At 39.0% G+C, this 24,183-nt stretch overlaps 1 protein-coding gene across 2 annotated transcripts in view; it reads right to left on the bottom strand.

The window, feature by feature from the left end:
* SFMBT2 (Scm like with four mbt domains 2) overlaps nt 1-24,183 on the bottom strand; it is a 300,526-nt gene that overhangs the window by 40,186 nt on the left and 236,157 nt on the right. For both annotated transcript variants that reach the window (XM_027838774.1, XM_027838773.1), the window contains exons 13-15: nt 21,985-22,027; nt 15,711-15,781; nt 13,736-13,875 (exon numbers count right to left, since the gene is read on the bottom strand). In XM_027838774.1, the coding sequence (XP_027694575.1) occupies nt 13,736-13,875; nt 15,711-15,781; nt 21,985-22,027 (254 nt within the window). The remainder of the gene's footprint in view (nt 1-13,735; nt 13,876-15,710; nt 15,782-21,984; nt 22,028-24,183) is intronic.

Genomic DNA, 24,183 nt, shown 5'->3' with positions numbered 1-24,183 from the left:
ATATGTACACACACACACACATATAACAAACAATGGGCAAACCCTTTGAAATATGTATTATAAACATGAGGTTTGGTATAATTTAGCCTCTAAGTATCTCATACTGAGGTCTGTGCTCACAGTGCTTTCTAGATATTTTATATATTGATTATAAATGATTTTTTCTTTTAGATGAATATACTAAAATGCAATACTTCTTACTTTCCCTTGGAGAAAGTAATTTCAATCCAAGTAGTATTATCATTCCCTTTTAAATTTCTCTGCCCTGACCACATTCAAATTTTGAAATGTCAATGTCCCACATTCTCCTATAACCTACCACTCCATCACATTCCCTTGGCTTCAGGCTATTCTCCAACTTGTCTTTCACAGTGTGATGGTAGCCATTCCACATCTTCTTTTTCTGGTAATCCAATACCCCTGGCCAGTGGTCTCTGAATGCCACAGGCCTTCAAATAATCCCTGAAAGAGGATGTAAGACATTCCACCCTGCCCCCCCCCACACTAAGAGAATGCAAAATTTTGCCTAGAAGCAGTAATTCTCAATGTATTTACTAAAAGGAGCAAATGTTACTGGATTTTATTATTTTGTAACCTATTTTCCTAACTTATAAATTACATCAATCATATTACTGTTGTCCCTAACAATGCTGGATTTTTTTTTTCTGGAAAAAAAAGCAATAATAAACATTTCCAGGTCAGAGATTGCATCTTCTACTTCTATTGTTGTTTTACAGAGTATTAGGTACATAGTAAGAATTCAAGAAATATTGACTAAAATTACTCGTAACTAGAACTAGATTTTTTTTACTCCTTATGAAGATCAGTTAAGAATTCTTAAATCCTATAAAGACATTAAAGATTTACTTTTTAATTAAGACATATTTAGTTATTTAAAAAAATAATACCCCAGAGAGAGGCATAATGGACAAGTATTGAACGTGGAATCAGAAAGACATAGGCACAACTCCTATGCACCCATGGGCAAATCACTTAACTCCTCTCAGCCTCAGTTTCCTTATCTGTAAAATGGGGATACTATCTGCTATACCTACCTCTACAAGGTGATTTACAACTTCAAGTGCTATATTCACATCATTACTATCATCATCATCAACGAAATGAGACCAGTGAGGATTAACTCAATCCTTTTTCATTCATAATCACTCTTTCATATTTTACAATGAATCAAATTTAGCCCTAAACTTTATCATGTTACCTTTATATTTAACTGAAATATTTAAAAATGACTACCCTCTAGAAATCACTTTAAAAGGCTAAATCAATTTTGAGTATTATGAAACAAATTAAAATTTTTAAATGCAACATGACTACCTCAAGATTATCACACCTGCCTCTGTCCAATGCCCACCTGCCCTAAACATTACGCAAACTGAACTAAATTTTAGTTTTGTTGCTAATTATTACATGACCTTATTAAGCTTTCTAACAAGCAACATAGGAATTTTGCTTACACAACATCAAATATAATTTAGGTATTTTTAATAACTAATTATTTTTTCAAATATATCCTATTATGGAGGAATATTTCTTCCATAAAAGATCAAGAATACAAAAACATTTCTTACCTTAAATCATTCTGTCAATAAACATTTATTAACCACCTACTAGGTGCCAGCTACTATGCCACAAGCTAAAAAAAATACATATAAATATATATAGAAAATCTCAACTCTTAACAAATATGATTTTTACAAGGTGATTCTAGTTCACTTAGTAGAGTAATGAATCACGGATTTTGGGTCTTGAAATCTTTTCATTCCAAGTAAATTTACAGAGGTTCAACTAGTTTAATTTTTTTTTAAATCAACTGAACCACTGAGGGTTCTCTCTTCTGAGGTGTCTGGAAGGAAAGCGTTACTAGGGAACCAGCATTCAGTCACCTCTGTCTAGGTTTCTGTCAGGGTTCTTTCTGTTTCTCAGTCAGCTAAGGGCTCCTAATCATGGCAATTGAACATTACCTAGAAACCAAGCATAGCAAAAACCTTTCTTCTCTTCACATTCCTACCAAAATCAACCAGATTTCACTTGGTTTGTATGTCCTATTTCGTTTATTTAAAAAAAAAAAAAAAAAGGAACATAAATACGACTCCCTAGAAGCTCCCCCACCCTGTCCTGGTTTAATTACCAATTTCTTCATAAATTGGGGAGCCTACAGCAAATGGCATTTTTATGTGTGTGTTTATGGAAGTTTCATTGGGCAGTATTATATATAAAATGCTTCAAAAGCTCAGCAAGTTCATTCTGACAGAGTTCCAAAATCATAGTTTTTATTTTGGTAACTTAGTTCAAATTGCATACTCAGAGTCTCAAAAAGGTTTCCTTTGAAAATACATGATTTGAAAGGCATTTGAACAAAACTACCTCTACTTTGAAAAGCTATTTATTTCCTTCCACCCCCCCAGCAGGATTCTATTATCATATTAGCAAAGTCTTGTTCCAATGACATTATCTTTTAATCTCATTTATAGACAGATGAGCACCGGGGAAAACTGACAAGGCTTGAAAAAATGTTTCTCTTGGGAAGAGAACAAAGTAAAATATACTAGATGACCGTGATCTCCTCCTTAGTGAATACACAATTACCAATGAAGTCAAGAAGAGGTATGAGATATAAGGACAGATGAGAAAACTAAGTGATAAAGAGATCAATTTGACTTTGAAGAGTGACTTTGTTCATTTTTTTTTAAACTGGAAGATTTCCTTGCTCTGTGAAAATCCAGGGAACAGTTATATCGGTACCTAATGCAATGACAGGCTTGCTACTAACATTTCATAAATATCAAATCTATTACAATTTGCATGTTTTGGGATGTTTCTGTTTGTGGAGTGGCAGCTTGAAACTCTTTTTACTTGATTTTTGAGAATGGTTATTAGATGAATTTTGTAATTTATCTCTCCTAGCCAAAATCCCACCCATCCTTCAAGTACCATGTGGTAAGGAACCTATTTATGAAGACCTGTCCTGATTCCAGCAATCTGAAATGATGTGTTTTTACTCTGATCCTTCATGGTCTTTGTACCTGGTACAAATGAATCCCTTCATTACCAAACATTTATTACATGCCGGCTAGGGATACAAAAAACAAACAAACAAAAAATCCTTGCTAGTTTGAGATGCCTGCCACATATCCAGTTGGAAATAGGTCACTGGAGATGTTAGATCGAAGGTCAGGAGAGAGACGAGGGTGGAATATATAGATCTATGAGTCATCTGCACAGAGGTGGGTGGTTATGATAACCAAGAAAGTGCAGAGAGAGAAGAGAAACCAGACGGAAACCTTGGGAAATACTCAGAGTAGGACAAAGTATGACATGAATGACACCCTAGCAAAGGAATCTGGGGAGGAATAGTAAGATAGGCAGGTCTCAAAAACTCAGAAAAGTAAGCAGGAGAAGAAGACTGTCACAGTAACAAATACAGCTGATAGGACGAGAAGGATGAAGACAGAAAAGATCATCAGATGTGACCATTGAGAGATCTTTGACTTGTATAGACTGATGCTGAGTGAAGTAAGCAGAACCAGGAGAACGTTGTACAAAGTAACAGCCACGTTGTGCGATGACTAATACTATTGATAGACTTAACCCTTCTCAGCAATGCAAGGATCTCAGACATCTCCAAAGGTCTCACGATGGAAAATGCTATCCACATCCAAAGAAAGAACTATGGAGTCTGAATGCAGATTGAAGCATACTGTTTGCTATTTTTTTCCTTCTGTTTTGTTTTGTTTCTTCTTTCTTTCCTTCTATTGGTTCTAACTCTTCCTTACAACATGACTAATGTGAAAATATGTTTAATAGGAATGTATATGTAGAGCCTATATCAGATTGCATGCTGTCTTGGGGAGGGAGGTGGGAAGGGGAGAAAAATTTTAAACTCAAAAGCTTATGGAAATGATTGTTGATAAGTCAAAATAAATTAATTTTTTTTTAAAAAAGAGATCTTTGGTAAATTTAGAGCGAACATTTCAGTTAAGGGACAAGGTGAGAAACCAGACTGCAAAGGGGTTGAGGGATAAGTAAAAGAAGATAAAGTAGAAGCATTGAGTGCAGACAGTTCTTTTTCAGGAGTTTGGCTGAGAAAAGGACAAGAAGCATACAACGAAAGCTTGAAGTCACAGTTAAGTATAGTGAAAGCTGAGGGAGAAGAACAACTTGAGAATGTTTGAAGACAGGAGAGAAGGAACCAGGAGAAAGGGAGAGGTTGAAGAGGACTAAGGTTGTTAATCTCGTGGATAAAATGGAAGGAATGGCTGGGGAAGCACAACAAGATAAAGCAAACTCATAGGAGGAGGAGTTGGCCTTGGGTAGGAAAAGGCCCACTTCGTTTTAAGAGGCTAGAGGAAAAGCCGAGAGAGTGACAAGTCATGTCAAGGGGCTTTGACGTGAAGAAGAGGGAATAAGGAATTCTAGCTAATGGGTTCAATTTTCTCAGTGAAATAAGAAGTAAGGACCTCAGCTGAAAGGGCGGGAGTAGGGGGAATTGTAGGAAGCTTGAGAAGAGGTTTAGATGTTTCTGTAGCAAGGAAGGGAATCAATTAAAGAGGAGTAAAAGGATTGCCTTGCTGCACCGAAGGCCTAGTAGAGATCAGACAACATAAACGTGAAGTTTATTAGGTCAGCCTGGTCACATAAGCAGCCCGTGAGTAGAAGCAGAGGAAGGCGATGATGGGAGTGACCCAAAGTTGGGGTTTGGCAAAGGATGAGCATGACAAAAGGACATGAAGTCAAAGGATCCAAGAGTAAGTGACATTATGGGATTGAATTGGTTGAGATTCGGAAAGAACAGAGGTATGGTTAGAGCAGGGGTAATCACCTGAGAAAGGAATGAAAGGTCGAGGAATTGGGGACCACGGGTGAAGAACAGGTTTAAGCATGGTGAGGTATAAAGGGTAAGAGAATGATAAGAAATTGTGATCAGAGAAAGAATGCCAGTTATTGATCAAGGAAGTGGAACATCTAGCTAAACGGTGAGACCTATGGTGAGAACATCTGCGAAGAACTGAGAGATTAGGGCACCTTAAAGAATATTAACTAAAGAGTACATCGTCCCCTGGTATAAGAGTTGTAGTTGATGCTGAACCCATTGAATAGAAAAGAGAATGAGCTGTGGGGTGGGGTGTGTGTGAAAAAATTCTAGTAGCATACATTTCAAAGGAAGAGAAATTGTTGGGGATGTTTACAAAGGGACATTCTGGAAGTGGCAGCGGGGAGGAAGGCATATTTTGTTTCTTCCTCTGGTACCAGTAGATTGGGGGGGGTACAAAAGAAGGTATAGGGAGCCAAGATGGCAGAGTAAGAAGGAAGTTGCTCTCACTTCTGAAAGCCCAGAAAATATCACCCCAGGAAAGATCCTGCAACAGCTGAACCTGCAGAAAGATGGAGAGCAGCAGTCTGGTAGCCCAGGAAACTAGAGGGATTAATGGGAAAGGCCCCTCTTGCCAGGGGGGAGAGGGAGCAGTGAAGAACGGGAGGCGTCCCAGCAAGCTAGCGGAAAGCCCCACCTCAGCATACCAGGGGGAGATCCTGAACCCCAGGTGGTAGAGCAGGTAAACATCAACACCAGGACCCTCGAGTGCCTCAGTACAAGCAGGGGAACTAATGGAAACAGACTCAGAAAACCTCCACATGCCATGTTGTTTTAGGGCAGCCAAGTCTCCCAGTGCCTCAGCAAAACTCTGGGTAGCACAGCTCCAAGGGGGAAAGCCCCAGGTGGACAGAAATCTCACAACAGTGAAACATCCATCTGAAAGGAGCTGAAGAAGTGGAAAGGAAGGAAAGGCCCGGGTGAGCAGGCAACTTCCAGGGGCCAGACTACCCAATCGTGGCCCTAGAGGTCCAGGGTTACTGATTCCAGCCCAACATCAGGTAAGCTGCCAGAACCCTACAGCCTCCAACTGCCAGCATCAGAGGCCCCAGCACACTAGGCCCTGGGCTCCCAACACAAGAAGCTTGGATCAGTGCCCTCTGCTCCCTAGCAGGAGAGCTTAATCTTTTTAAAGGCCAGGACTTAAGCAAACATCATGAGCAAAAAGAAATGTACTATACAGAAGGTATATATAGCCAGTGCTAGAGAAAACAACCAAGGCTGCAGCATCATCTGGGAAAAACCAGGTCTCCGTAAGGGCAAATAGATCAGGGTATAAAAGGAAGAGACCCAGAATAACAGGATGTTTATTCATCGTGGAATTCTAGAGGGCCCAGCGAAAAGTGTGACAAGGGAAGGGTAGAGTTAAGGAGAACAGGGGTGAAAGATTATGAGGGTAGAGTTGAAAGGACGGGATTCCTATGTCAGCAGTGATTAAGTAACACCGAGATAAGGAGAGTAACAGGTGGTGGGACTTCACTAGCCACACAGCAAATCAAGATTTGCATCAGAATTAGTTACTTTCAAGTCTTCTAAATTATCATGCTCTATACATTCATAAAATAAACTGCACCAGTTATTTAAGATCTGTCCTTTTCCCTCTTGCATTCTTTGTTATCAAAACTTGCTAATTCTTCTCTAAAAATCGTTATGAGAGGAAGCCAGTAAAAACTGCCAAGTATGCAAAGAAGCAGGGCTTCACAGGATGTAAGAAGGCTCCCGGCTCATAAATGAAAAAGCATAATGAAGGTAGGGAAAACTTAATCTGGATAAAATATCCTACTGACCCAGGAGTTAAGAACAAGTCAATTATTCAAGGAGGAAGATCTATCTACCTCTGCTCATTAAACCATTTTTGGGGCAGGAACTCAGATTCCTGTGTATAGAAAATAATACCACTGACAAAAAAGCCCCTAACCTGAAGAACAACAAAGATAGGAGGTTAGCAGGCCCTCCATTCAATACAGAATTCTAGGGCATGGAGACCAAATAAAGCTTCAATGCAGTGTAACAAGTTGAGATTTCACTGGAGCCTCCAGCTCAAACCTATTTCACATGTCAGTGAAGCAAAGAAGGGTAGCAATAGACCCAGAATCCTCAGTGACAGCATGTCTGCCCCCTCTCTTTCCACTTCAGATGGTGTGGATGGGCAATATTTCAATCCTCTGCTGTGTTGTTGGAAATCATAATCCACTTGACTGGCTTATATTTGTCATACTTATTGGAACCATCTCAAATCCAGAGATAATTACTAGAGGGCAACATTTTGCAGACTTGCTAATATTCTATTATCCCAAGAAAGCTGGAGAGAAGAACTGTGATGATGGATTGTGATCTCTAACAAATCCTAAGAGTCAGGTTGGTAATGGGCTGAAAGGTTGCTCAATAAAGGCTGTACTTAGGAAGGAGGTATTTTTATTCTATTACGTACAGTTGTAATGCCAGGACCTACGGCAGATAAGGTATCACTGAAAGGCTGGCTTCTAATGTCTCCCACAATCCATATGATTTATTTTAGCACACCTTGCCTTCCAAAATTGCCACATAGGGTTGTAAGTAAATCAATTAATCAACAAGTACATATTAAGTGCATCCTGTGTGCCAAGCACTGTGTTAGGTGCTGGGTAATCAAATATGAAGAACAAACACTTTGTTTAAGGAGTTTACATTCTCACAAGTGAGCTGATAAGTAAATATATAAGTATATACAGATTAAAATAAAGAGAATAAATACAAAGTGGTTAAATGCAATTTAGTTTGGGAGAGAGGGCACAGAAAAGGGTAATAAATCAGGAAAGGCTTCATGTAGAAGATAATGCTTGACTTGCATCTTAAAGGAAGAGGTAAGGAAGGAGTGTATTCCGAGCATGGCGCCAAAGCTGAACCTTTGTGTGGGAGAAAGCCCATTTAGGGAAATCCAAGCAGGTGGGAGGGGGCTTACTCAATGAGGCTGGGAAATTAATTGGAATCAGATTACAAAGAGCTTAAAAAGCTAAACCTGTGAATTTCTCTTTTATCCTGGAGGCAACAGAGAATCAGCGGAATTCACAGAGTAGAGGGAAGGGTCATGTTCAGATCTAGGCCTAATATACAGGTGGGAAACAGTGCCAATACTTTAGTCCTTTCAAAGTAACGGAGATACCGAAGGGAAAGGAAGAGGATGCAATGGTGCTAGGTTTAGGCTAATGGTGCTGACTCAAAAGTCCTCACACTTCAAGTTTCTCCTTTTATGACCTTTTAACCCTCCCCTGCTCTCCAAAACACAACACAATACAACACACACACACACACACACACACACACACACACAGCTGCAGCATCAAACTGAGCCTCACAGTCTCCTTCTATACCTCCTCCTTGCAAGAGTGTGGGCAGCATGCATACTGAGAAAACTGCACTGCCTTCAGAACTGTTCTAATGGTTATTAGCATCTCCTCGTCATAAAAATGATTTCACCCATTTGCGCAATATTACATCTTGCAACACCTGGCCCCAGCTCTAGCTTGACATTCACATTCTCATTTTCTCTCTCTCTCATATTTATTTCTCCTGTCTCTTAAATGTCCACAAAGGTTGAACTGGTTATGTCTATAATTTTGCATTCTGTGACCAGGTAGTAATAGGGATAAAACCTCATCCTTTCTCACTCCTTCCATCTTCTGGGACTGACTGGGGCATGGCTAAATCTTGATGACGTTGCTTCTCTCTTCTCTGCCTATGCTTTCTTTCATATTCTGTACTGATTGCTCCTTCTAGACTTGCCTTCTATGCTTCCCAAAACCACTCCCACGTCTCCCTCATTCTCAAAAAGCACTGACTTGGTCCCACCTTACTACTATCATCCTCTATCATTGTTCCTCATCATCCAAACCATCTATAATCAGGGCCTCTGCTTCCTCTCCTCTCACTCTTCTGAAAAATAATACAATCTGGCTTCCAACCTCATCTCTTTCAAATGAAACTGCTCTCTGGAAGTTACCAAAGATCTCTTTAGTAGCTAAATTGAATGGCTTTCTCACTCTTGATCCTTGCTGACCTCTTCAGCAGTATGAGATACTTTTGATTCTCTTCCCTTTGTAGGCAGTGTCTCCTCTCCAGGTTTTTGTGACACTGCTCCTTCCTGGTCCTCTTGCCATGTTATCTGATTCCTTCCTGCTTTTCAATCTCTTTGGCTGGGTCTTAATCCATGTCACAAGACATACCCACTGAGAATGGGTTTCATCCAAGGCTCTTTTCCAGGCCCTCTTATCTTTTCCCTATGTATGTATGATCTCAGTTCCTGATGATTCCAAGATCTACATATCCCCAATCCTAGTCTCTCTCTTGAGGTATATCAGTCCTATGCTATCAACTTGCCTTTTCAACATCTCGAACTGGATGTCTCTTAAATTCACTATGCCCAAAACTGAATTCATGATCTTTCCCCCAAAACCTTCTCCTCTTCCAAAGTTCTCTATTACTATTGAGTGCACCACCATCTTCCCAATCACCAGGCTTGTTAACCTAGGTATCATCTTTGACTCCTGACTCTCATTCACCCCACAAATCCCAACCTTGGTTTACCAAGTCCTGTTGTTAAAACATTTTCCCCTTCTCCCTTCCGATAAACCTGATTTGGGCCCTCATCACTTCAAACCTGGACTACTGCAATAGCCTTCTTCCCTCAAAAGGTCAATTGTTCTAATCCATCCTTGACTTCACTGATTCCTATTCTTCTGTTATACTGGCATCAAAGCTTTATCAAACAGCCTTCCCAAATTACTCTATTCACTTGATATTTATACTGAATGTATTTATATACCTGCTTACAATCTCCTCTATTACAATACACAATCCTTTAAGTCAAGATTGTTTTATTCTTTGTATCTGTGTGCCCAGAGACTAACACACAGTAGGCATTTAATAACTTAATTAAGTCAGGTCGCCTCTCTTACTCTAGATTTTACCTTCCCAAAGACCACTCCTACATATTCTGTCCTTCTTTAGATTTTGAGGAAATGAGGGTCATTCAGCATTATGAATTTCCTAGATACACTGATGTCCTTTGCTTTTACATCACTGTGATTTCTCCTGCATCCATCCCCTCCAAAAGAGACATCAATTATGACAAAAAATTGCTTTTACAGAGGAAGAGAAAAAAAATCATCCAAACCGATCAATACATTCAAAAAAAAATATTAAATCCAATGCTCCACATCTGTCCCCCCACTGCCTCTGCAAATTTTTAAACACGTATTTCTAATATCACTCACTGCCTAAAGAGAGATGCTCTGCCTTCTCTTCAATTACCTTTTCAATGTTAAATGTTAAACACACACACATGCACACATACACAGAGGCATTGAAGCTAAAGGAAAAAGCATTAGCATAAATATTGGTTTGGCACAACTTATATTTTTCTTACACTTATGGAACTGAAGAGCTTGCAATCCTCCCCTGCCTCTTGAGCTTTGTAAACATCAGCAGAAAACTAGTTCTATCATCAGCAAACTGCTCAAGGCCTGGCTTTGAAATTTGGCCACTGTCACCTATCACATCATGAGCTTTCTGATTAGGAATAACTAACTAGTTTTGACTTTTTAAAAAAGAAAAAAAAATCACTTAATAAAAGTCAAACAATCCAAGCGTAGAACAGGCTTAACCTTAGGCTGCCCTGTTGGCCAGCATACCTGACAAATATCTGAATATCTTATTTCAACAACTGGAAAAGACAATTCACTCAGAAACAGCCCTGAAAAATCCATTAGTTCAACATATTTTCCCAGGCCTTTTCAACACACCCACATACACCCACACACACAGTATCATAACAAAGATGTGCCTATGGGCACCAAGTAGCAGTAACTTTCAGGAAGGCAATAACTAGTGAGGATCTCATTTTAAATTTTTATTAAAATTCTTCCTTGTGCCTACAATCTGATATCTTTTTGGCTCAGCTTAATTTCTTCTGGGTTGGTGATCCCATGGCAAACTACATGGATATTGTTAATCAAGGCATCATATCACATATCCCATTTGCTTTCCCACCTAGAACAACTAAGGGTTAGGGAGAGCACTGAGCAATGGAATCTACTTTCCACCTCAGCAGGGCAGAACCTTGGCCTGCCAGCTTGCATGATACAACAGGATAAACATCTTGCATTTACCTTCCCTGATAAATTACTTTGAGGGGGGAAAACTGTTTCATTTTGCTGCTGCCCCACTTCATGTGTTAAAATTTAATTTTTTGTGCCCTGAAAAAAATTAACTACAAAAAGTTCACTATTCAATACTTGTCACAAATGAAGAGAGGGACATTGTTGTCCCTCTGCTTAAGAGAGAACCCTGATGTTTAGGGAAACAACAAAAGAACAACTGTAAGAAAAGTCCAGACGTTGATCTGTAATTTCCATTAATCGATGTAGCTCTGCATGAAACAAGCTCACCTGGAAAGAGGCAGGATAACAAGGAATCATAGAGTCGGAAGAGATTTTTAGAAGATCATCTAAGCCAACTCTACACCTGTGCCGTGGACAGAATGTCAGCCTTTGAATCAGGAGGAACCAAGTTCAAATGTGACCTAAGACACTTACTAGCTGTGTGACCCTGGGCAAGTCACTTAATCCTGTTGCCTCTGTTTCCTTAGCTGTAAAATGAGCTGGAGAACAAAAGGTTAAAGTGAAATAAGGATTCCAGATAGAAACAAAGAATAAAAAGGATCTGAGGAGGCTAAGGAATAGAGCTGTGTTGGAAGACTGAAAGGTAGAAAAATAGGATACAGAGGAGAAAGAGAGGACCACTGAACACTTGCACTGAAGGGAGATAGATAGAAGAAGCAGCTCATAATACCCCAAGAAGAAGAGTTAAAGGAATAAGACAAGAATAGTGGAGGTTGGTGGCTCCTGGGCGAGAAGGGGACACTGAGGCTGCCACTGGTCAACATGATATTAATAACAATGAGGTCGGTCTGTCATCTCCCAATTCATGTATCTAGGAGGCAACTAAGAGCTTCCCAAACCTGGTCATCCCAAACCTGATGACCATCACCTACTCTGCTCCATTCATGGGGGGGCAAAACTTAAATTGCCACAAGATGAGAATTAGGAACCTTGAGGAAGACAATGGACGCTGTGTGGTTTTCACAACTGTTTCTAATCAAAGTCAAGGACTTCAAAAAAGAAAGCAGAATTTTTGAAGTGAAAAGCTGATGAAAGAAATGAAAAGTGGCCAAGAATGAGATTTGGATTTCTGAATCATGGGGCCTAAAAAGTAGGGATGATATCTCAGGGCCAGGGATGAAATATGACTGACCAGGGTTGGTTAAAAAAGGCATTTTGTCTGGAGTCTTGCAAATCAAAAGGCTTTAGGCAAAGAGAAGAGGGAAATACACGGAGCCCACATACAGCCACCATGTTAAATACCTGAAGAGGTGTTACAGTGTGGAAAGAATAGCAGTAGACATGACCAGATGAAGGTATCCAAAAAGGATCATAGATTTTGAGCTGAAAGGAACCTTAGAGGTCATCAAGTTAAACCTTCTCATTTTACAGATAAGGAAACTGAGGCAAACAGAGGTTTAAGTACCTCATCCTGGGTCACAGAGTTTTATAAGTGCCAGAGTTGAAATAGGAACCCAGGTCTTTCTGACAGAAGTCAATTGCTTTTTTTCCACCACACCACAATACCTCAGACACCCAATCCTATGCCTCAGTTATCTAACACAAATGCGTAAAACATAGGTAACAGCCAAGTGAATTAGACATCCTAATATAAGTAAGCCCATTTAAACTCAAGGATATCACTGGCACCCAGTGGAAAAAGTCCTATGACTGAAATAAGTCTCGGTCATTTTTTCTTTGAAAGGAAGTAACAAGGCTGGTTGAGGGATGGGTGGGTAGAGAGAAGCAAGTATCATTTTATTTAAAGATATGTTCATTTGAGTATATCTAAGAATCACAGAAAGAAACAGTTGTAGGAAATACCTTATCTTAGAGCAACAATGGAGGGAGAAACAGAAAAATATACTATAGAATAATAGGACAGAAGGAAGAAATAGATGAGTTCAGAAAACCTATCAAGACTGACATGAAAACATGTTATGGTAATGGCAGACTTCAATCCTCTGGCTATCTGTTATGGGCATTCTGCTAAAAGCAGAACAACCGTTCATTTTTTGGCTTAACAATGATAGCTACATCCTTCCAAAAAGGTAAAGAAACTGATTAGGGGATTTGCTATTGTGGACCTGAGTCTGACCCAAGTCAACACAAGCACAATTAAGCTGAGTTATTTATCAGCAATGTCATCTTCTAATAGAAAGGAATCCAATGGAGTAAGATGTCTTCCTATTGAAAGGATATGTGATATGATATGATAGATATAAAAACTAAAATGTCTGTCAACAGTATATTCCCTGTGTCCCAAATTACGCATAGTTATGGAGCCTTGGTGTAGTAGGGCAAGAAACAGTTGTGGAATGACCAATCTGGTGTCCTAGATCAGGAATGGAGTAGATTCTCTGGGACTAAAACCATCAGAGTGCCCAACAGAGTTAGGAAAAGCAACAGGTTTTGTAAATAACCACTGCATCCTCAAACCAAAGGAGTCTTCACATGTGCATATTTTTACAAGAACACGAACTACTCATAAGTCTTTGCACCTACTTTTGTAAACGCTGATGATAAATTACAGAATTTTAATTTTCAAAAATGAAAGACAACACTGTGTGTGTGTGTGTGTGTGTATCAATAACTAGGACTACTATCCCATTCCCCTAGGATTTTGTCCTCAAGTTCCATCAATGGTATCAAAATTATTTTATCAACATACTAAAATAAATAACCCATAATCATGAAAACATGATACCTCTTTAAGAACCAGCACGCATTTGCCAGGTCCGACAGATTGAGGTAGCTCTGCGATTCTTCCTTTGTTCAGGTAGGGGCCTGAGAAACACCGGTGGTTGATGAAAAGCTGAGGGCAGCAGTATTTCCCATTGACAGTACCTGAAGGAAAAAAATCAACACAGCTTCTACTTGAGGATCACAATTTTTGTGCACCAGGGAACAACCAGAAATCCGCGTGAATTCATTGGGCTGGCAAAGCTCCCTGAAGAAGTCAGCCTGACTGATAGGGAATTCAGAGTTAAAAAGAGAACAAGTCTCAAAAGGGAATGTTTATTCCTAGAGAGTTTTAAAGAAGACAGGGCAAAAATCAAGCGGCATGAATTCTGGTCAAAATCTTGTGGAGCAACAGAGTTGTAAGTTTTAGAGAAAATGTCCTCCTATAACGCAGTTATGATTTTCATGGTGCAGAGAGAGATGAATTTAAAATCAGTAGGACCCGAGCAAAGCTCAACCATTTACTATTTATGTGATCCTGGTCACTTAACCACTCTTGGCCTCAGTTTACTCATCAGAAAAATGGGGGTAATAATTGAACCTACCTCAGTGTTATTCTAATGATCAAATAAGATAATATAAGTAAAGCATTTTGTAAATCCCTTAATGCACTATATAAATGTTAATTATATTATTGTTGTTATTAAAAGACAAGGATAAGTGAGTTAATCTTTCTGTGCTGTAAGCTGGCATTTAAAATAAAAACAAAAAATTCTAAATCTAAAAGCTGTAAATCCCTGGAAGAATGCCAATGGGTAAAATTTATTTTCTGGATAATTATAAAGGACAGTATTTTTTGATTTGTGTGTATGGCAGCAAAAAGTAATAGCTCATTAGGTAAGTTTACTGCTTATCTCCAGCAAGCTCTTATAATTTGCAGATAAAATTAAGTTATTAGCTAAAGCCTGGCTGAAGAGATTCAAATCAACTCTAAATTCTGAATTACACTGATATTTCAGTTCAAATGAGTTCCAGTTGGAAAGGGAAGCGTTAACAGATTTTAGGAAGGCTTGTTCTCCTGAAGAATTCAACAAAGGACACAAAAGGTAAAGGGCATAAATGTTATTTTCCTGCATCAAGGAAAGAGGGAGTAAAAGAACAATTATAGACTATAAAAAAGTAGCTGACATGGTTGTTCAAACCATTCTTCAGACTGGATTCTACACAACTGGTAAGATTATTAAGCCAGCTTTTGCATTTACATGAAAATTCTTCAGTAGGATTAACCTGCCAAGACCTTCACAGAAAAATAATTTTAGTAAGTCTATCCATAAAATTATGCTTTTTAATACAAAGATAGCTTCAGATAAAATAATCCTTTCAATGTCTTGCCACTTTTAAACTTAGGATCTCACATTTTAAGATTTCTAAGTTTCTGAACCTCAGAGAATTCAAAGCTGATATTTTATTTGGACAAAAAATAGTGTTACCTTATTCAATCCAAATATTATCCAAATGTTACCTAATACACGACCATCACTATTATTTTTGTAGATTAACAAAGGATAGCACATTGTCACATTTTCATAAAATAAGGTAAGATTTCCAAAAAGACCTCAAATTAATTTTTTTCCAAGGAAAAAACATCTCCCACACCTTCCATACCCATGAAACCTATGCCAATTCTCAAACACAGTCAAGCTGAAAGAACAATAAAAATAAATCAATCCAATAATCAAAGAACCTATCATTCTCTGGTAAAAATGTGTTAGTAGACAAAAATTAATACAGCTACTGATCAGAAGGTGAAAGAAAATGGAAAAGGCATCATTTAACCACAGAGGAAACAAGGGGAAAAAATTTCCAAGTAATCTCTAAAGAAAAAGAACCAGCTGTAAAGATGAGTGAGACATTAGGATCTACCTAAAAACTCTTACCTGTTACCCAGGGAGGGCATCAAGGAACAGGACAGCAGCTAGGCCCAGTCTGGCTTTACTCACCTGTTGTGTCTGGCTGAGGAAACGAACAAAGGTCATGAGGTATTTTCTCAACAGGCACTGTGGATGGCAATCTGTTAATAAAGAAAAGAACACAACAAAACCAAACAAATCTTGCTGGGGACCTCATGCTTAATTGGGAGAATTATGCCTTCCTATTCCCTGCATATACTGTTTTGACGAAGTCTAGTGCCTGGAAAGGATACTGGCCTTGGAGTCAGAAGAGACCCAACTTCAAATCCTGCCATCAACCCTTACTAGTGGCATCCCCATGAAGCAGTCGCTTAACCTGAATCTCAATTTCCTCCTGTGTAAAATGGGAATAGTACCTGTAGAATCTACCTGAGTATCATATGAGATAACACATATTTTGTAAACCCTAAATGTGCCATATAATTGCCAACTATGATTATTAATCTCCTGCATGAGATTAAGAGAGAAACCTTAAGAGAGAAACCTGTGGCCACCGTTATGATAGCAAGAAGGGATGTTTGCATCTTGGAGCAGGGTGAGTAATAATTTCTGAAAAGTTAAATTTAGAGGAGTTGTTCACCATCAGTGTTAATCCACAAACCATCCTGCAGTAATAAAAGGGGCCTGTCATCCATATGCTTGTTTGCTACCATAAGATTTACCACAATAAATTGGAAATGCCATGTTGCTTCTGATAAAACACTAATTATGTCAAGTTTACTTTACATTAAGTAAAACACTGACTGATTCAAGTCCAAATAGAAGCCATCAGTATTGTAAAAGCGGTTGTGGAGGGCACAATGATGTAGACAGAATATGCCCCTGAATCAGGAAGACAAGGGTTCAGTCAATCAGTAAACATTTATCAAGTGCTTACTGAGTGCCAGGCACTGTGCTAAGTGCTGGGAAGCACTTAAAAGACAAAAGACAGTCCCTGTCTTCAAGGTGTTTACAATCTAAAGAGGGAGACAGCATGCAAACAAATATATACAAAGCCAACTATATACAGGATAAATAGTAAGTAAAATAAAAGGAAAAAGCATTTGAGTTAAGAAGGGTTGGGAAGGCTTCCAGTAGAAGGTGGGATTTTAGATGGGATTTAAATAAGGGAGCCAGGGAGATCAGTAGGTGGAAGCTGAGGAGGATTCCAGGCATGGGGGACAACCAGAGAGAATGCTCAAAGCTAAGAAAGGGAATGTCTTTGTTTGTACAGTAGCCAGAAGGCCAGAGTGACTGAATCTAAGAGTACAGGTTGGGGAATAAGGTACAACATGACCAGAAAGGTAGGAGAGGGCTAGGTTATCAAGGGCTTTGAGTGCCAAACAGAGTATTTAGTATTTGCTCCCACAGGCAATAGGGAACCACTGGGTAACTGAGTTGGGGGGGAAGGGGTTGGACCTGCGCTTAAGGAAAATCATTTTTGTGGCTGAACGAAAGATGAATTGGAGTGGGGGGGGAAACATGAAGAAGGCAGACCCAACATCAGGCTACTGCAATAACCCAGGATTCAGGCCTAGCTTCTCCAATACAGAGACTGGTCGTGTGACTTCTGAGAACTCAAGAGACCATTCTAAGACTATAAACTGAAGAATAGAATCTGAAGTGATAGAGGAAGTTTCCTAATTGGGAGTTTCCCATACCAATTAAATCAAAGGTCAAGTTAAAAAAAAAAAAAGCCACACTTGTAGAACACTTGGAAGAACCTTGTGGTTTGGTCAAGTATCCTTAAGAACTACTTCCCTACAGGGAAGATGAAGACTTGGGGGATGTTTGGTTGGTGGTGTTTTTTGGTTAAAGGTTATTCATGCTCTTAAGTAAAATAAATGGCAGTATATGATTACATTAAACTGAGTATTTTCAAATCATCTCTCTGGGTAATTTTTTTCTTTACTACCTTTGCAGAAACATTGAGCCCTAAATGTGGGAAAACTATTTAACATCTCTTCACGTCAATTCCCTGAAAAATAAAATGGGAACAGCAAAACTAATCTGTTTTATAGGGCTTAGTAAAAAATAACTAATCAATAATACGGTAAAACCTATTATGAAACATAATGTTATGAAACTGCTTTAAAATTGGGACATAAAGACACAGATTGGGTATATGATCATGTTTCACACACTTCAATTATAATTGTTCAATGGCTTATTAGAAACTCCTACGGATTATTTTGCTAGCACAGGGAATAGTCCCTTCACCCTTTACCCAAATATCTCAATGATTATCAAGAAAAAAGGGCCATCAAGGCCAGGCATCTCTCTCATTCCATTTATATTCTTCTAACAATTACCTCCAACAAAAATAGTTGAGGGAAATAAAACATGTAATAGCAACAGAATACTTTGCCTATACAGGGTGTCCCAAACTCTTACTGCAGTTTCAAGCTTTAGTAGCTTAAGATGGAGGTAAACAAACATTCCCACCATTAATTAGATTGTAAGCTCTTTGAGGGCAGGGGCTGTCTTTCACCTATTTTTGTATCCCCAGAACTTCTCAAAGTGCCTGGTGCAAAGTAGGCACTTAATAAATATTGATTGGTTGAAATATTTTTCAAAGCACGTGCATAACTTGCCTCCCTTTTTTTGGACCTTAATTGTCATTTCATCAATGTGGGAGATCTGGCTGGTGTGGAAGGTCCGGCTGGTGTGGAAGGTCCCTCCACAGATAAATACTGGCAGTGTACATGTAACCTAGAGCCTTAGAGTTGGCCAGGGCACTAACAGATACCATGACTTACCCAGGTCACCCAGCTAGAATGTTTCAGAGGCAAACCTTGGACCCAGATTCTCTTAACTTAAAGGCCAGTCCTTTGTCTGCCATGTCATACTGCTTGTCATGCCACCCCATTAATAATAAAAAGAATTCTGATACCAAAAACTAGAGGCCAAATTTACTCCATTCGAACCAACTGTTGCAAATCATCTCTGCTATACTTTTTCTTTCAGAACTGCTATGTTGCACAGAACTGATGTTTTAAAAATACATGACATTTTACTTGGAAAAAGAAATGAAAAAATGAGAGGAAAAGAAACTTCGAAACCTGATTTGAAATGTGACCTGGTGAGTGAAGAAATGCATTTTTGGCCTCTCTCAGTAAGCCCATAATGCAGAGCATACTGTTTCTATTGTTTTGACCTTTTCCCCCAGCAGATCCCATAAAATACTTTGTTCCAGCTCTCTAATGCAAAACTCTCTAATGCATTTATTATATAGTACTTTGAACCACAGCTGTATCTCACAGGCCTCTACTGTACTGTAAGACCCATGAGGACAGGAACCATGTCTTACCTAAACTTTGTACCTATCTCTGCATCTACATTATTATACACACATGAGGCATTTCATATTCATTTAATTGAGTTCTGGGAAAACTAAAACCTTAAATTATTAGAGGAACATGGCAGGGCTTGATTTCAACTGTCTATTTCAAGAAATTCAACTCAACAGATGTTCAACAACTACTATGTGCAAGGCATCGTGCTGGGATTGGGGATGTGTAGTTCAGAAATCACAGTCCTTGTGCTCAGAGTTTGAAATTGCTATTATATTTAAAAATATTCAGGATTAATTTTTCAGTATTCAGAGAGTCACTTAGCAAGTAAGAGGTATGGAGGTGCTACTGGTCGTCCATCCTTGGTCATCCAGCCACTTTGGTGGCTGACTTTAAAAGTTACCAGATTGTAAGCTTTTTGAACAAAACAAAGACCGAGAAGCTTGATTATATGAAGTACAGAAAGCAAGGACAATACTGTAATGATGCTGAGACCGTGAGACAGATGTTGGTCTTTCTGTCATGGTCAAGTAACTGTTACCAATGCTCAAATTGAAGGCTTGTCTCCCTTCTATAATGGAAATTGAAAAGGGCTTAAAGGATGCTCCTTTGTGCTCCAGGTGATCCTGTAAAGGATGAAAATGAGCTTCTAGTGTGGAAACAAACGAACCAAAAAAAAAATTCAAAAGGCAAGAGGAAATTCTGAACTCCTTCAGGAGGTCAGAGAAAGAAAGATAGGAAGAAGGAAGAACACTGAGTATGTGGAGAGAAATAAAAGATAGGTCTCTCTGAAAGAGCAGGGAACTAGATGCTCTTCAGAAGGAAGGAGCTGCTTATCTTCCAAAGAATAATGATGTGGAACAGGTCCAAGTGCATATCATCCAGTAAAGGTCGCAGGAAGAAGAGATGAGTTACGTATGAAGAGAACTCTGTCGATTTGCTCCAACAGGAAGGAGCTCCATTGTCTTCTCAGGGCATGTATTCAGGAAGGGACCAGGAACTTTCCAAGCATCATCAGACTTACTGACAACTACCCATTTTGAATGATTCATGATAATGCCAGACCCTAGAAAAATTCTAGATTATGAATTTTAGGAAAGAAACCAAAGACCTTAAGGAAAGAGGATAAGATTTTCCCTCCCAATCACTGTTGGCAAAGACTTTAGCAGAGAAAGGCGGATTTGGAAAATGGTACCTGATAAATGGATTTGGATTTCTGGACCATGACTAAAAGGAGGAATTAACAGCATCTTGGAGATGGATGAAGGGTTATCTAACAAGGCCTAGTTTTTTAAGAAATTGTATCTACCTGGAGTTTTAGAAGTCTAATTAAGGAATAGGGATAAGAATTGGATTTGTGATTTCATTGACATGGGGAACAACTCCCAGGTAAGGGAATTTCTCCTACCACTGAAAGCTGGCACCTTCTTTATAATTCATAGTTTTACAGAATTATCTCAGGCATGGAGAGGCTGGAAGACTAGCCCAGGGTCACATAGTCATCAACTGGCAAGATACGACTACCTCATCTTCTTGGCTCTGAGGCTGGCTCTCAACCACAACGTCTCTCCTACTAAAAGGGCTTTAAATTGAAAAGTGGTGAACTGAATGAATGAGCATTAGCATCTGCTCTGCCATAGCTCCCAAAGATCCAACAACTCTTACTATTTGTCCTGCTGCTGTGTCCTCCAGACTCCAGGTTACTGACATCTGATTTGCCACTGTAACCCTAACGACTCTTCAGATTTGTCATTTGTCCTACTGCTGCAATTTAAACAATAATAGCTAACATTTATATAGCATTTACTACAGGCTAGGCACCGTGAAAATATTATCTCATTTAATCTTCACAACAATCCTAAGGAATAGATGTTATTATTACCCCTATTTTGCAGATGAGGAAACTCAGGCAGACAGAAGTTAAGTGACTTGACCAGAGTCATACAGCTATTAAGTGTCTGAGGCTGGATTTGAACTCAGGTCTTCCTGACTATCTACTGCACTACCTGGTTGTCCTCCTCAGCAGCCAAACCCTCCTGGATGTATGCATTATCTCCCATAATTTGAATGTGAGCTCCTGCATACTGTCAAATGTGTCCATTTCATCCCAAAACTTCATAGGGGATCCACCCAAAAGCTAAGGGCCTTCCTCCTGGGTACCCCTGGAGCATTCTGACTGTCCACCTGTCATCCTCTGCTCCTGCCACATGACCAGCTCATCTTCTTCCTAACATGCATCTCTTCAGAGTTCGTCACTAGCTCTATATTGGGTGTAGCTTGCATATATTTATCACAGGCCTCCTGCCTACCTTATGTGATACTCATTTTTAGTTCTTCTAAGGCAAGGGAATGCCATGTGATGCTGCCACAGAGTAACACCAGTAAAAGGCTGGTATTTAAAATACAGTCCTTTGCCTTCATGGGAAGCCTGGGGTAGGATCAGTAAAAGACGTCTACAGTTTCCCCATAGCAACTCTTCTTGCTCAATTCTAGGGCTCAATTGACAACATGTTTATCAGAATTACAGATATCACAAACCTAGGAAGGCTAGCTAACATACTGGCTAACAAAGTCAGGATCCACGAAAGATCCCAGCAGGTGAACAAGATGAAATGTAACAGGGTAAAATGGAAATCTTAACACTTGGGTCCCAAAGAAAATCCACTTCACACATACAAGAGTGGTGTCACATGGTTAAACTATTCAATGTAATAAGAACTGGGAGCTCAAAGGTGTGATACAGAAGGTATCTAATGAGGTCCCTAACAACTCTGGGATCCTATCATTCCACATGCACAGGGCCTGGTTTTTTGTTTAAAATATTCTAGATCCTGAAGAGCCTAGCCCTAGCAGAATGTTTTTCACTAGCAAGTTAATTAGCAGGTATCAAATAAATGAAGGAAAAGATGTGGTACTAGACTGGTCATTTTACTAGCTCTCTAGCAACTTCAGTTCAATTGCTTCTTAAAACATCCATCATAGGAAGAAATATCGATAGTGTAGTTTTGTGGGGTGGGGTGGGGGGTACTTACTGTTTTTCTGGCTGCACGACCGCAATCTTTCTCTTCTTTTGTACTAGAAGCAGGCAAAAAGAAAAAAAAAACCTCCGTTATTCTGACATTTGAGCAACTGTGTCTTAAGAAAGTGTCTGTTATAAAAATATAATGTCCTTAAATAGTTAGCATTTTTAAAAGGGAATGGCTATAATCATACATTAATTTTTTCTCATATAAAATAAGTTATTAACTCATCAGAAACATGTTCTAAATATGACAGAATACATTTAATGTTATCACTGCATAGTGTGCTACATTTTGAATGTTCTTTTAAAAGTCAGTGGAAAAACTCACTCACTCACTCATATTGTACCATGCAGAAACACACTTTATTGCAAGCATGATTACGTTTCCTACAAAAACTTTGAATACCATTGCTACAATACTCTGTATTAGGTATGATTTTTAACTAAAACATATTTTTCTCTTTAAAAGAGACTGACTGATATACTGTAAATTTGGCTGTCAAAAATTAACATAAACAGATGGATTTTTTTCTTATTTGAGGATTTTTTCCTGCAAACAACCCATTTCAGTTAGATTTATTACTGTCTATTCTTCACCTTAATAAAATTAGACCATCACTTCCTGGCACTTATTAATTTTGGCATAAACTAACTACATCTCCCCCTAAATAAGTAGGAATTAATTCCAACACATCAAAAGCTGTGAAAATTGGAGAAAAGTGTAATCTACTTTGGATTATTAATTATAAACCTTTTTTTTGTGGTCTAGACCTCTGAAGTCAGTGATATAAGGAGTTCTTGATGTGTCAACTCCATCTTTCAATACAGCCTTACACCTTCTTTGCAATTAGAAACTCTCTAGCTTTAGAGAGGTTAAGTGATTTATACAGGGTCACAAAGGCAGTACATGTTGAAGGCCAGAGTTGAATCCCTTTCTTCATATCTCTGGATCGCCAGCCTTCTATTCAACATACTATAATGTGAGAGGCAGTGTCATTCAAGGGAAAGAGGACTGGTTCTGGAATTAAAAAACCTGGATTCAAATCCTGCCTCTGATACTTATCACTAAGGAATCTAGTCATCAGGTTCTTCAGCTTTCAAATGAGTGTTGGCCTAGAAAACCTCAGAGGTTCCTTCCAGAGCTGTATCTGTGATCTTATGATCCTATTACCCTAAATGTTAATTTATTTGTAAGAAATGAAATTGGTAGTAACAAGGCAGGATCTGGAGATGATTAAAATAATCGATGAAATTTCACTCATTTTGATACTTACTGTTCAGTGTCCATTACCAAAAATTACCATAATTTTTGTGAAACTCTCAATTCAATGAGTGACCTAGAATAACTTACAACAATCAATGCCCGTTAATAATATTAGGGAACGCAACACTAGACATGGAAGGTTGCAATGATGTGGGAATGCTACTATCACATTCAACTTTTATTTATGGAGCCTCTTCACTCAGAAAAACTCAAAGGTCTTTTACTCTCACAGAGGAAAATCATCTAAACCCACCAAATTTAGTGAGAAATTAAAATGTGGATCAAGTCATTGACAGAGCTGGTACTGGTGAAATCTGAGACTGTCTATAAAGGCAAAGCTTTAGAAGTGATGTGAGAAATCTCCATCACTCTGGCAAAAACACCAGCTGTTGGGAATGAACTGATTCTTCTCATCTTAAAACTCTAGCAAGGTGGTGGGGCTGCAAGGGGTGAGGGTGGAGTTTCTCAGATGGGAATGGAAGAAAATTCAAAAGCCCCTTCATACTCACTCCGCACTTCTTTAGCCTCCATGCTTAACTGCCCTTAACCATTAACCATTCACTGCAATCGCTCTGTTTCAAGCCCTCATTATCTCTCACCTGCAGTACTAATTATAAATGCTTCCTAACTGATCTTCTGCAACCAGGCTACCTCTTTTCACATTGTGGCTCACATAATCTTTCTACTGTACCAATGTGATCCCAGCACACCTCTAACTACCCCCAGTGTTTCCCAATGCCCAGGGAAGAAAGAATCAATCCCTTATCTTGTTACAAAAGCCTCTATATACAAGCACCAAATAATCTGACCAGACCTAGCTCACACTATTTCCCTTTACATACTCTATGTTGCAGCATACAACAGAGAGGAACTCCTCTCTGTAGCCTTTATTCTCATTCCTCTGTTATCTCCAAATCCATGCTGTTTCCCATTTACCTCCCCCAC

This window comes from Vombatus ursinus, unplaced genomic scaffold (genome assembly GCF_900497805.2).
Source record: "Vombatus ursinus unplaced genomic scaffold, bare-nosed wombat genome assembly UNPS02014830.1, whole genome shotgun sequence".
Taxonomy (NCBI): Eukaryota; Metazoa; Chordata; class Mammalia; order Diprotodontia; family Vombatidae; genus Vombatus; species Vombatus ursinus.
The sequence above is the reverse complement of the archived record's forward strand: the minus strand, read 5'-3'. Positions and strand labels throughout refer to the sequence as shown.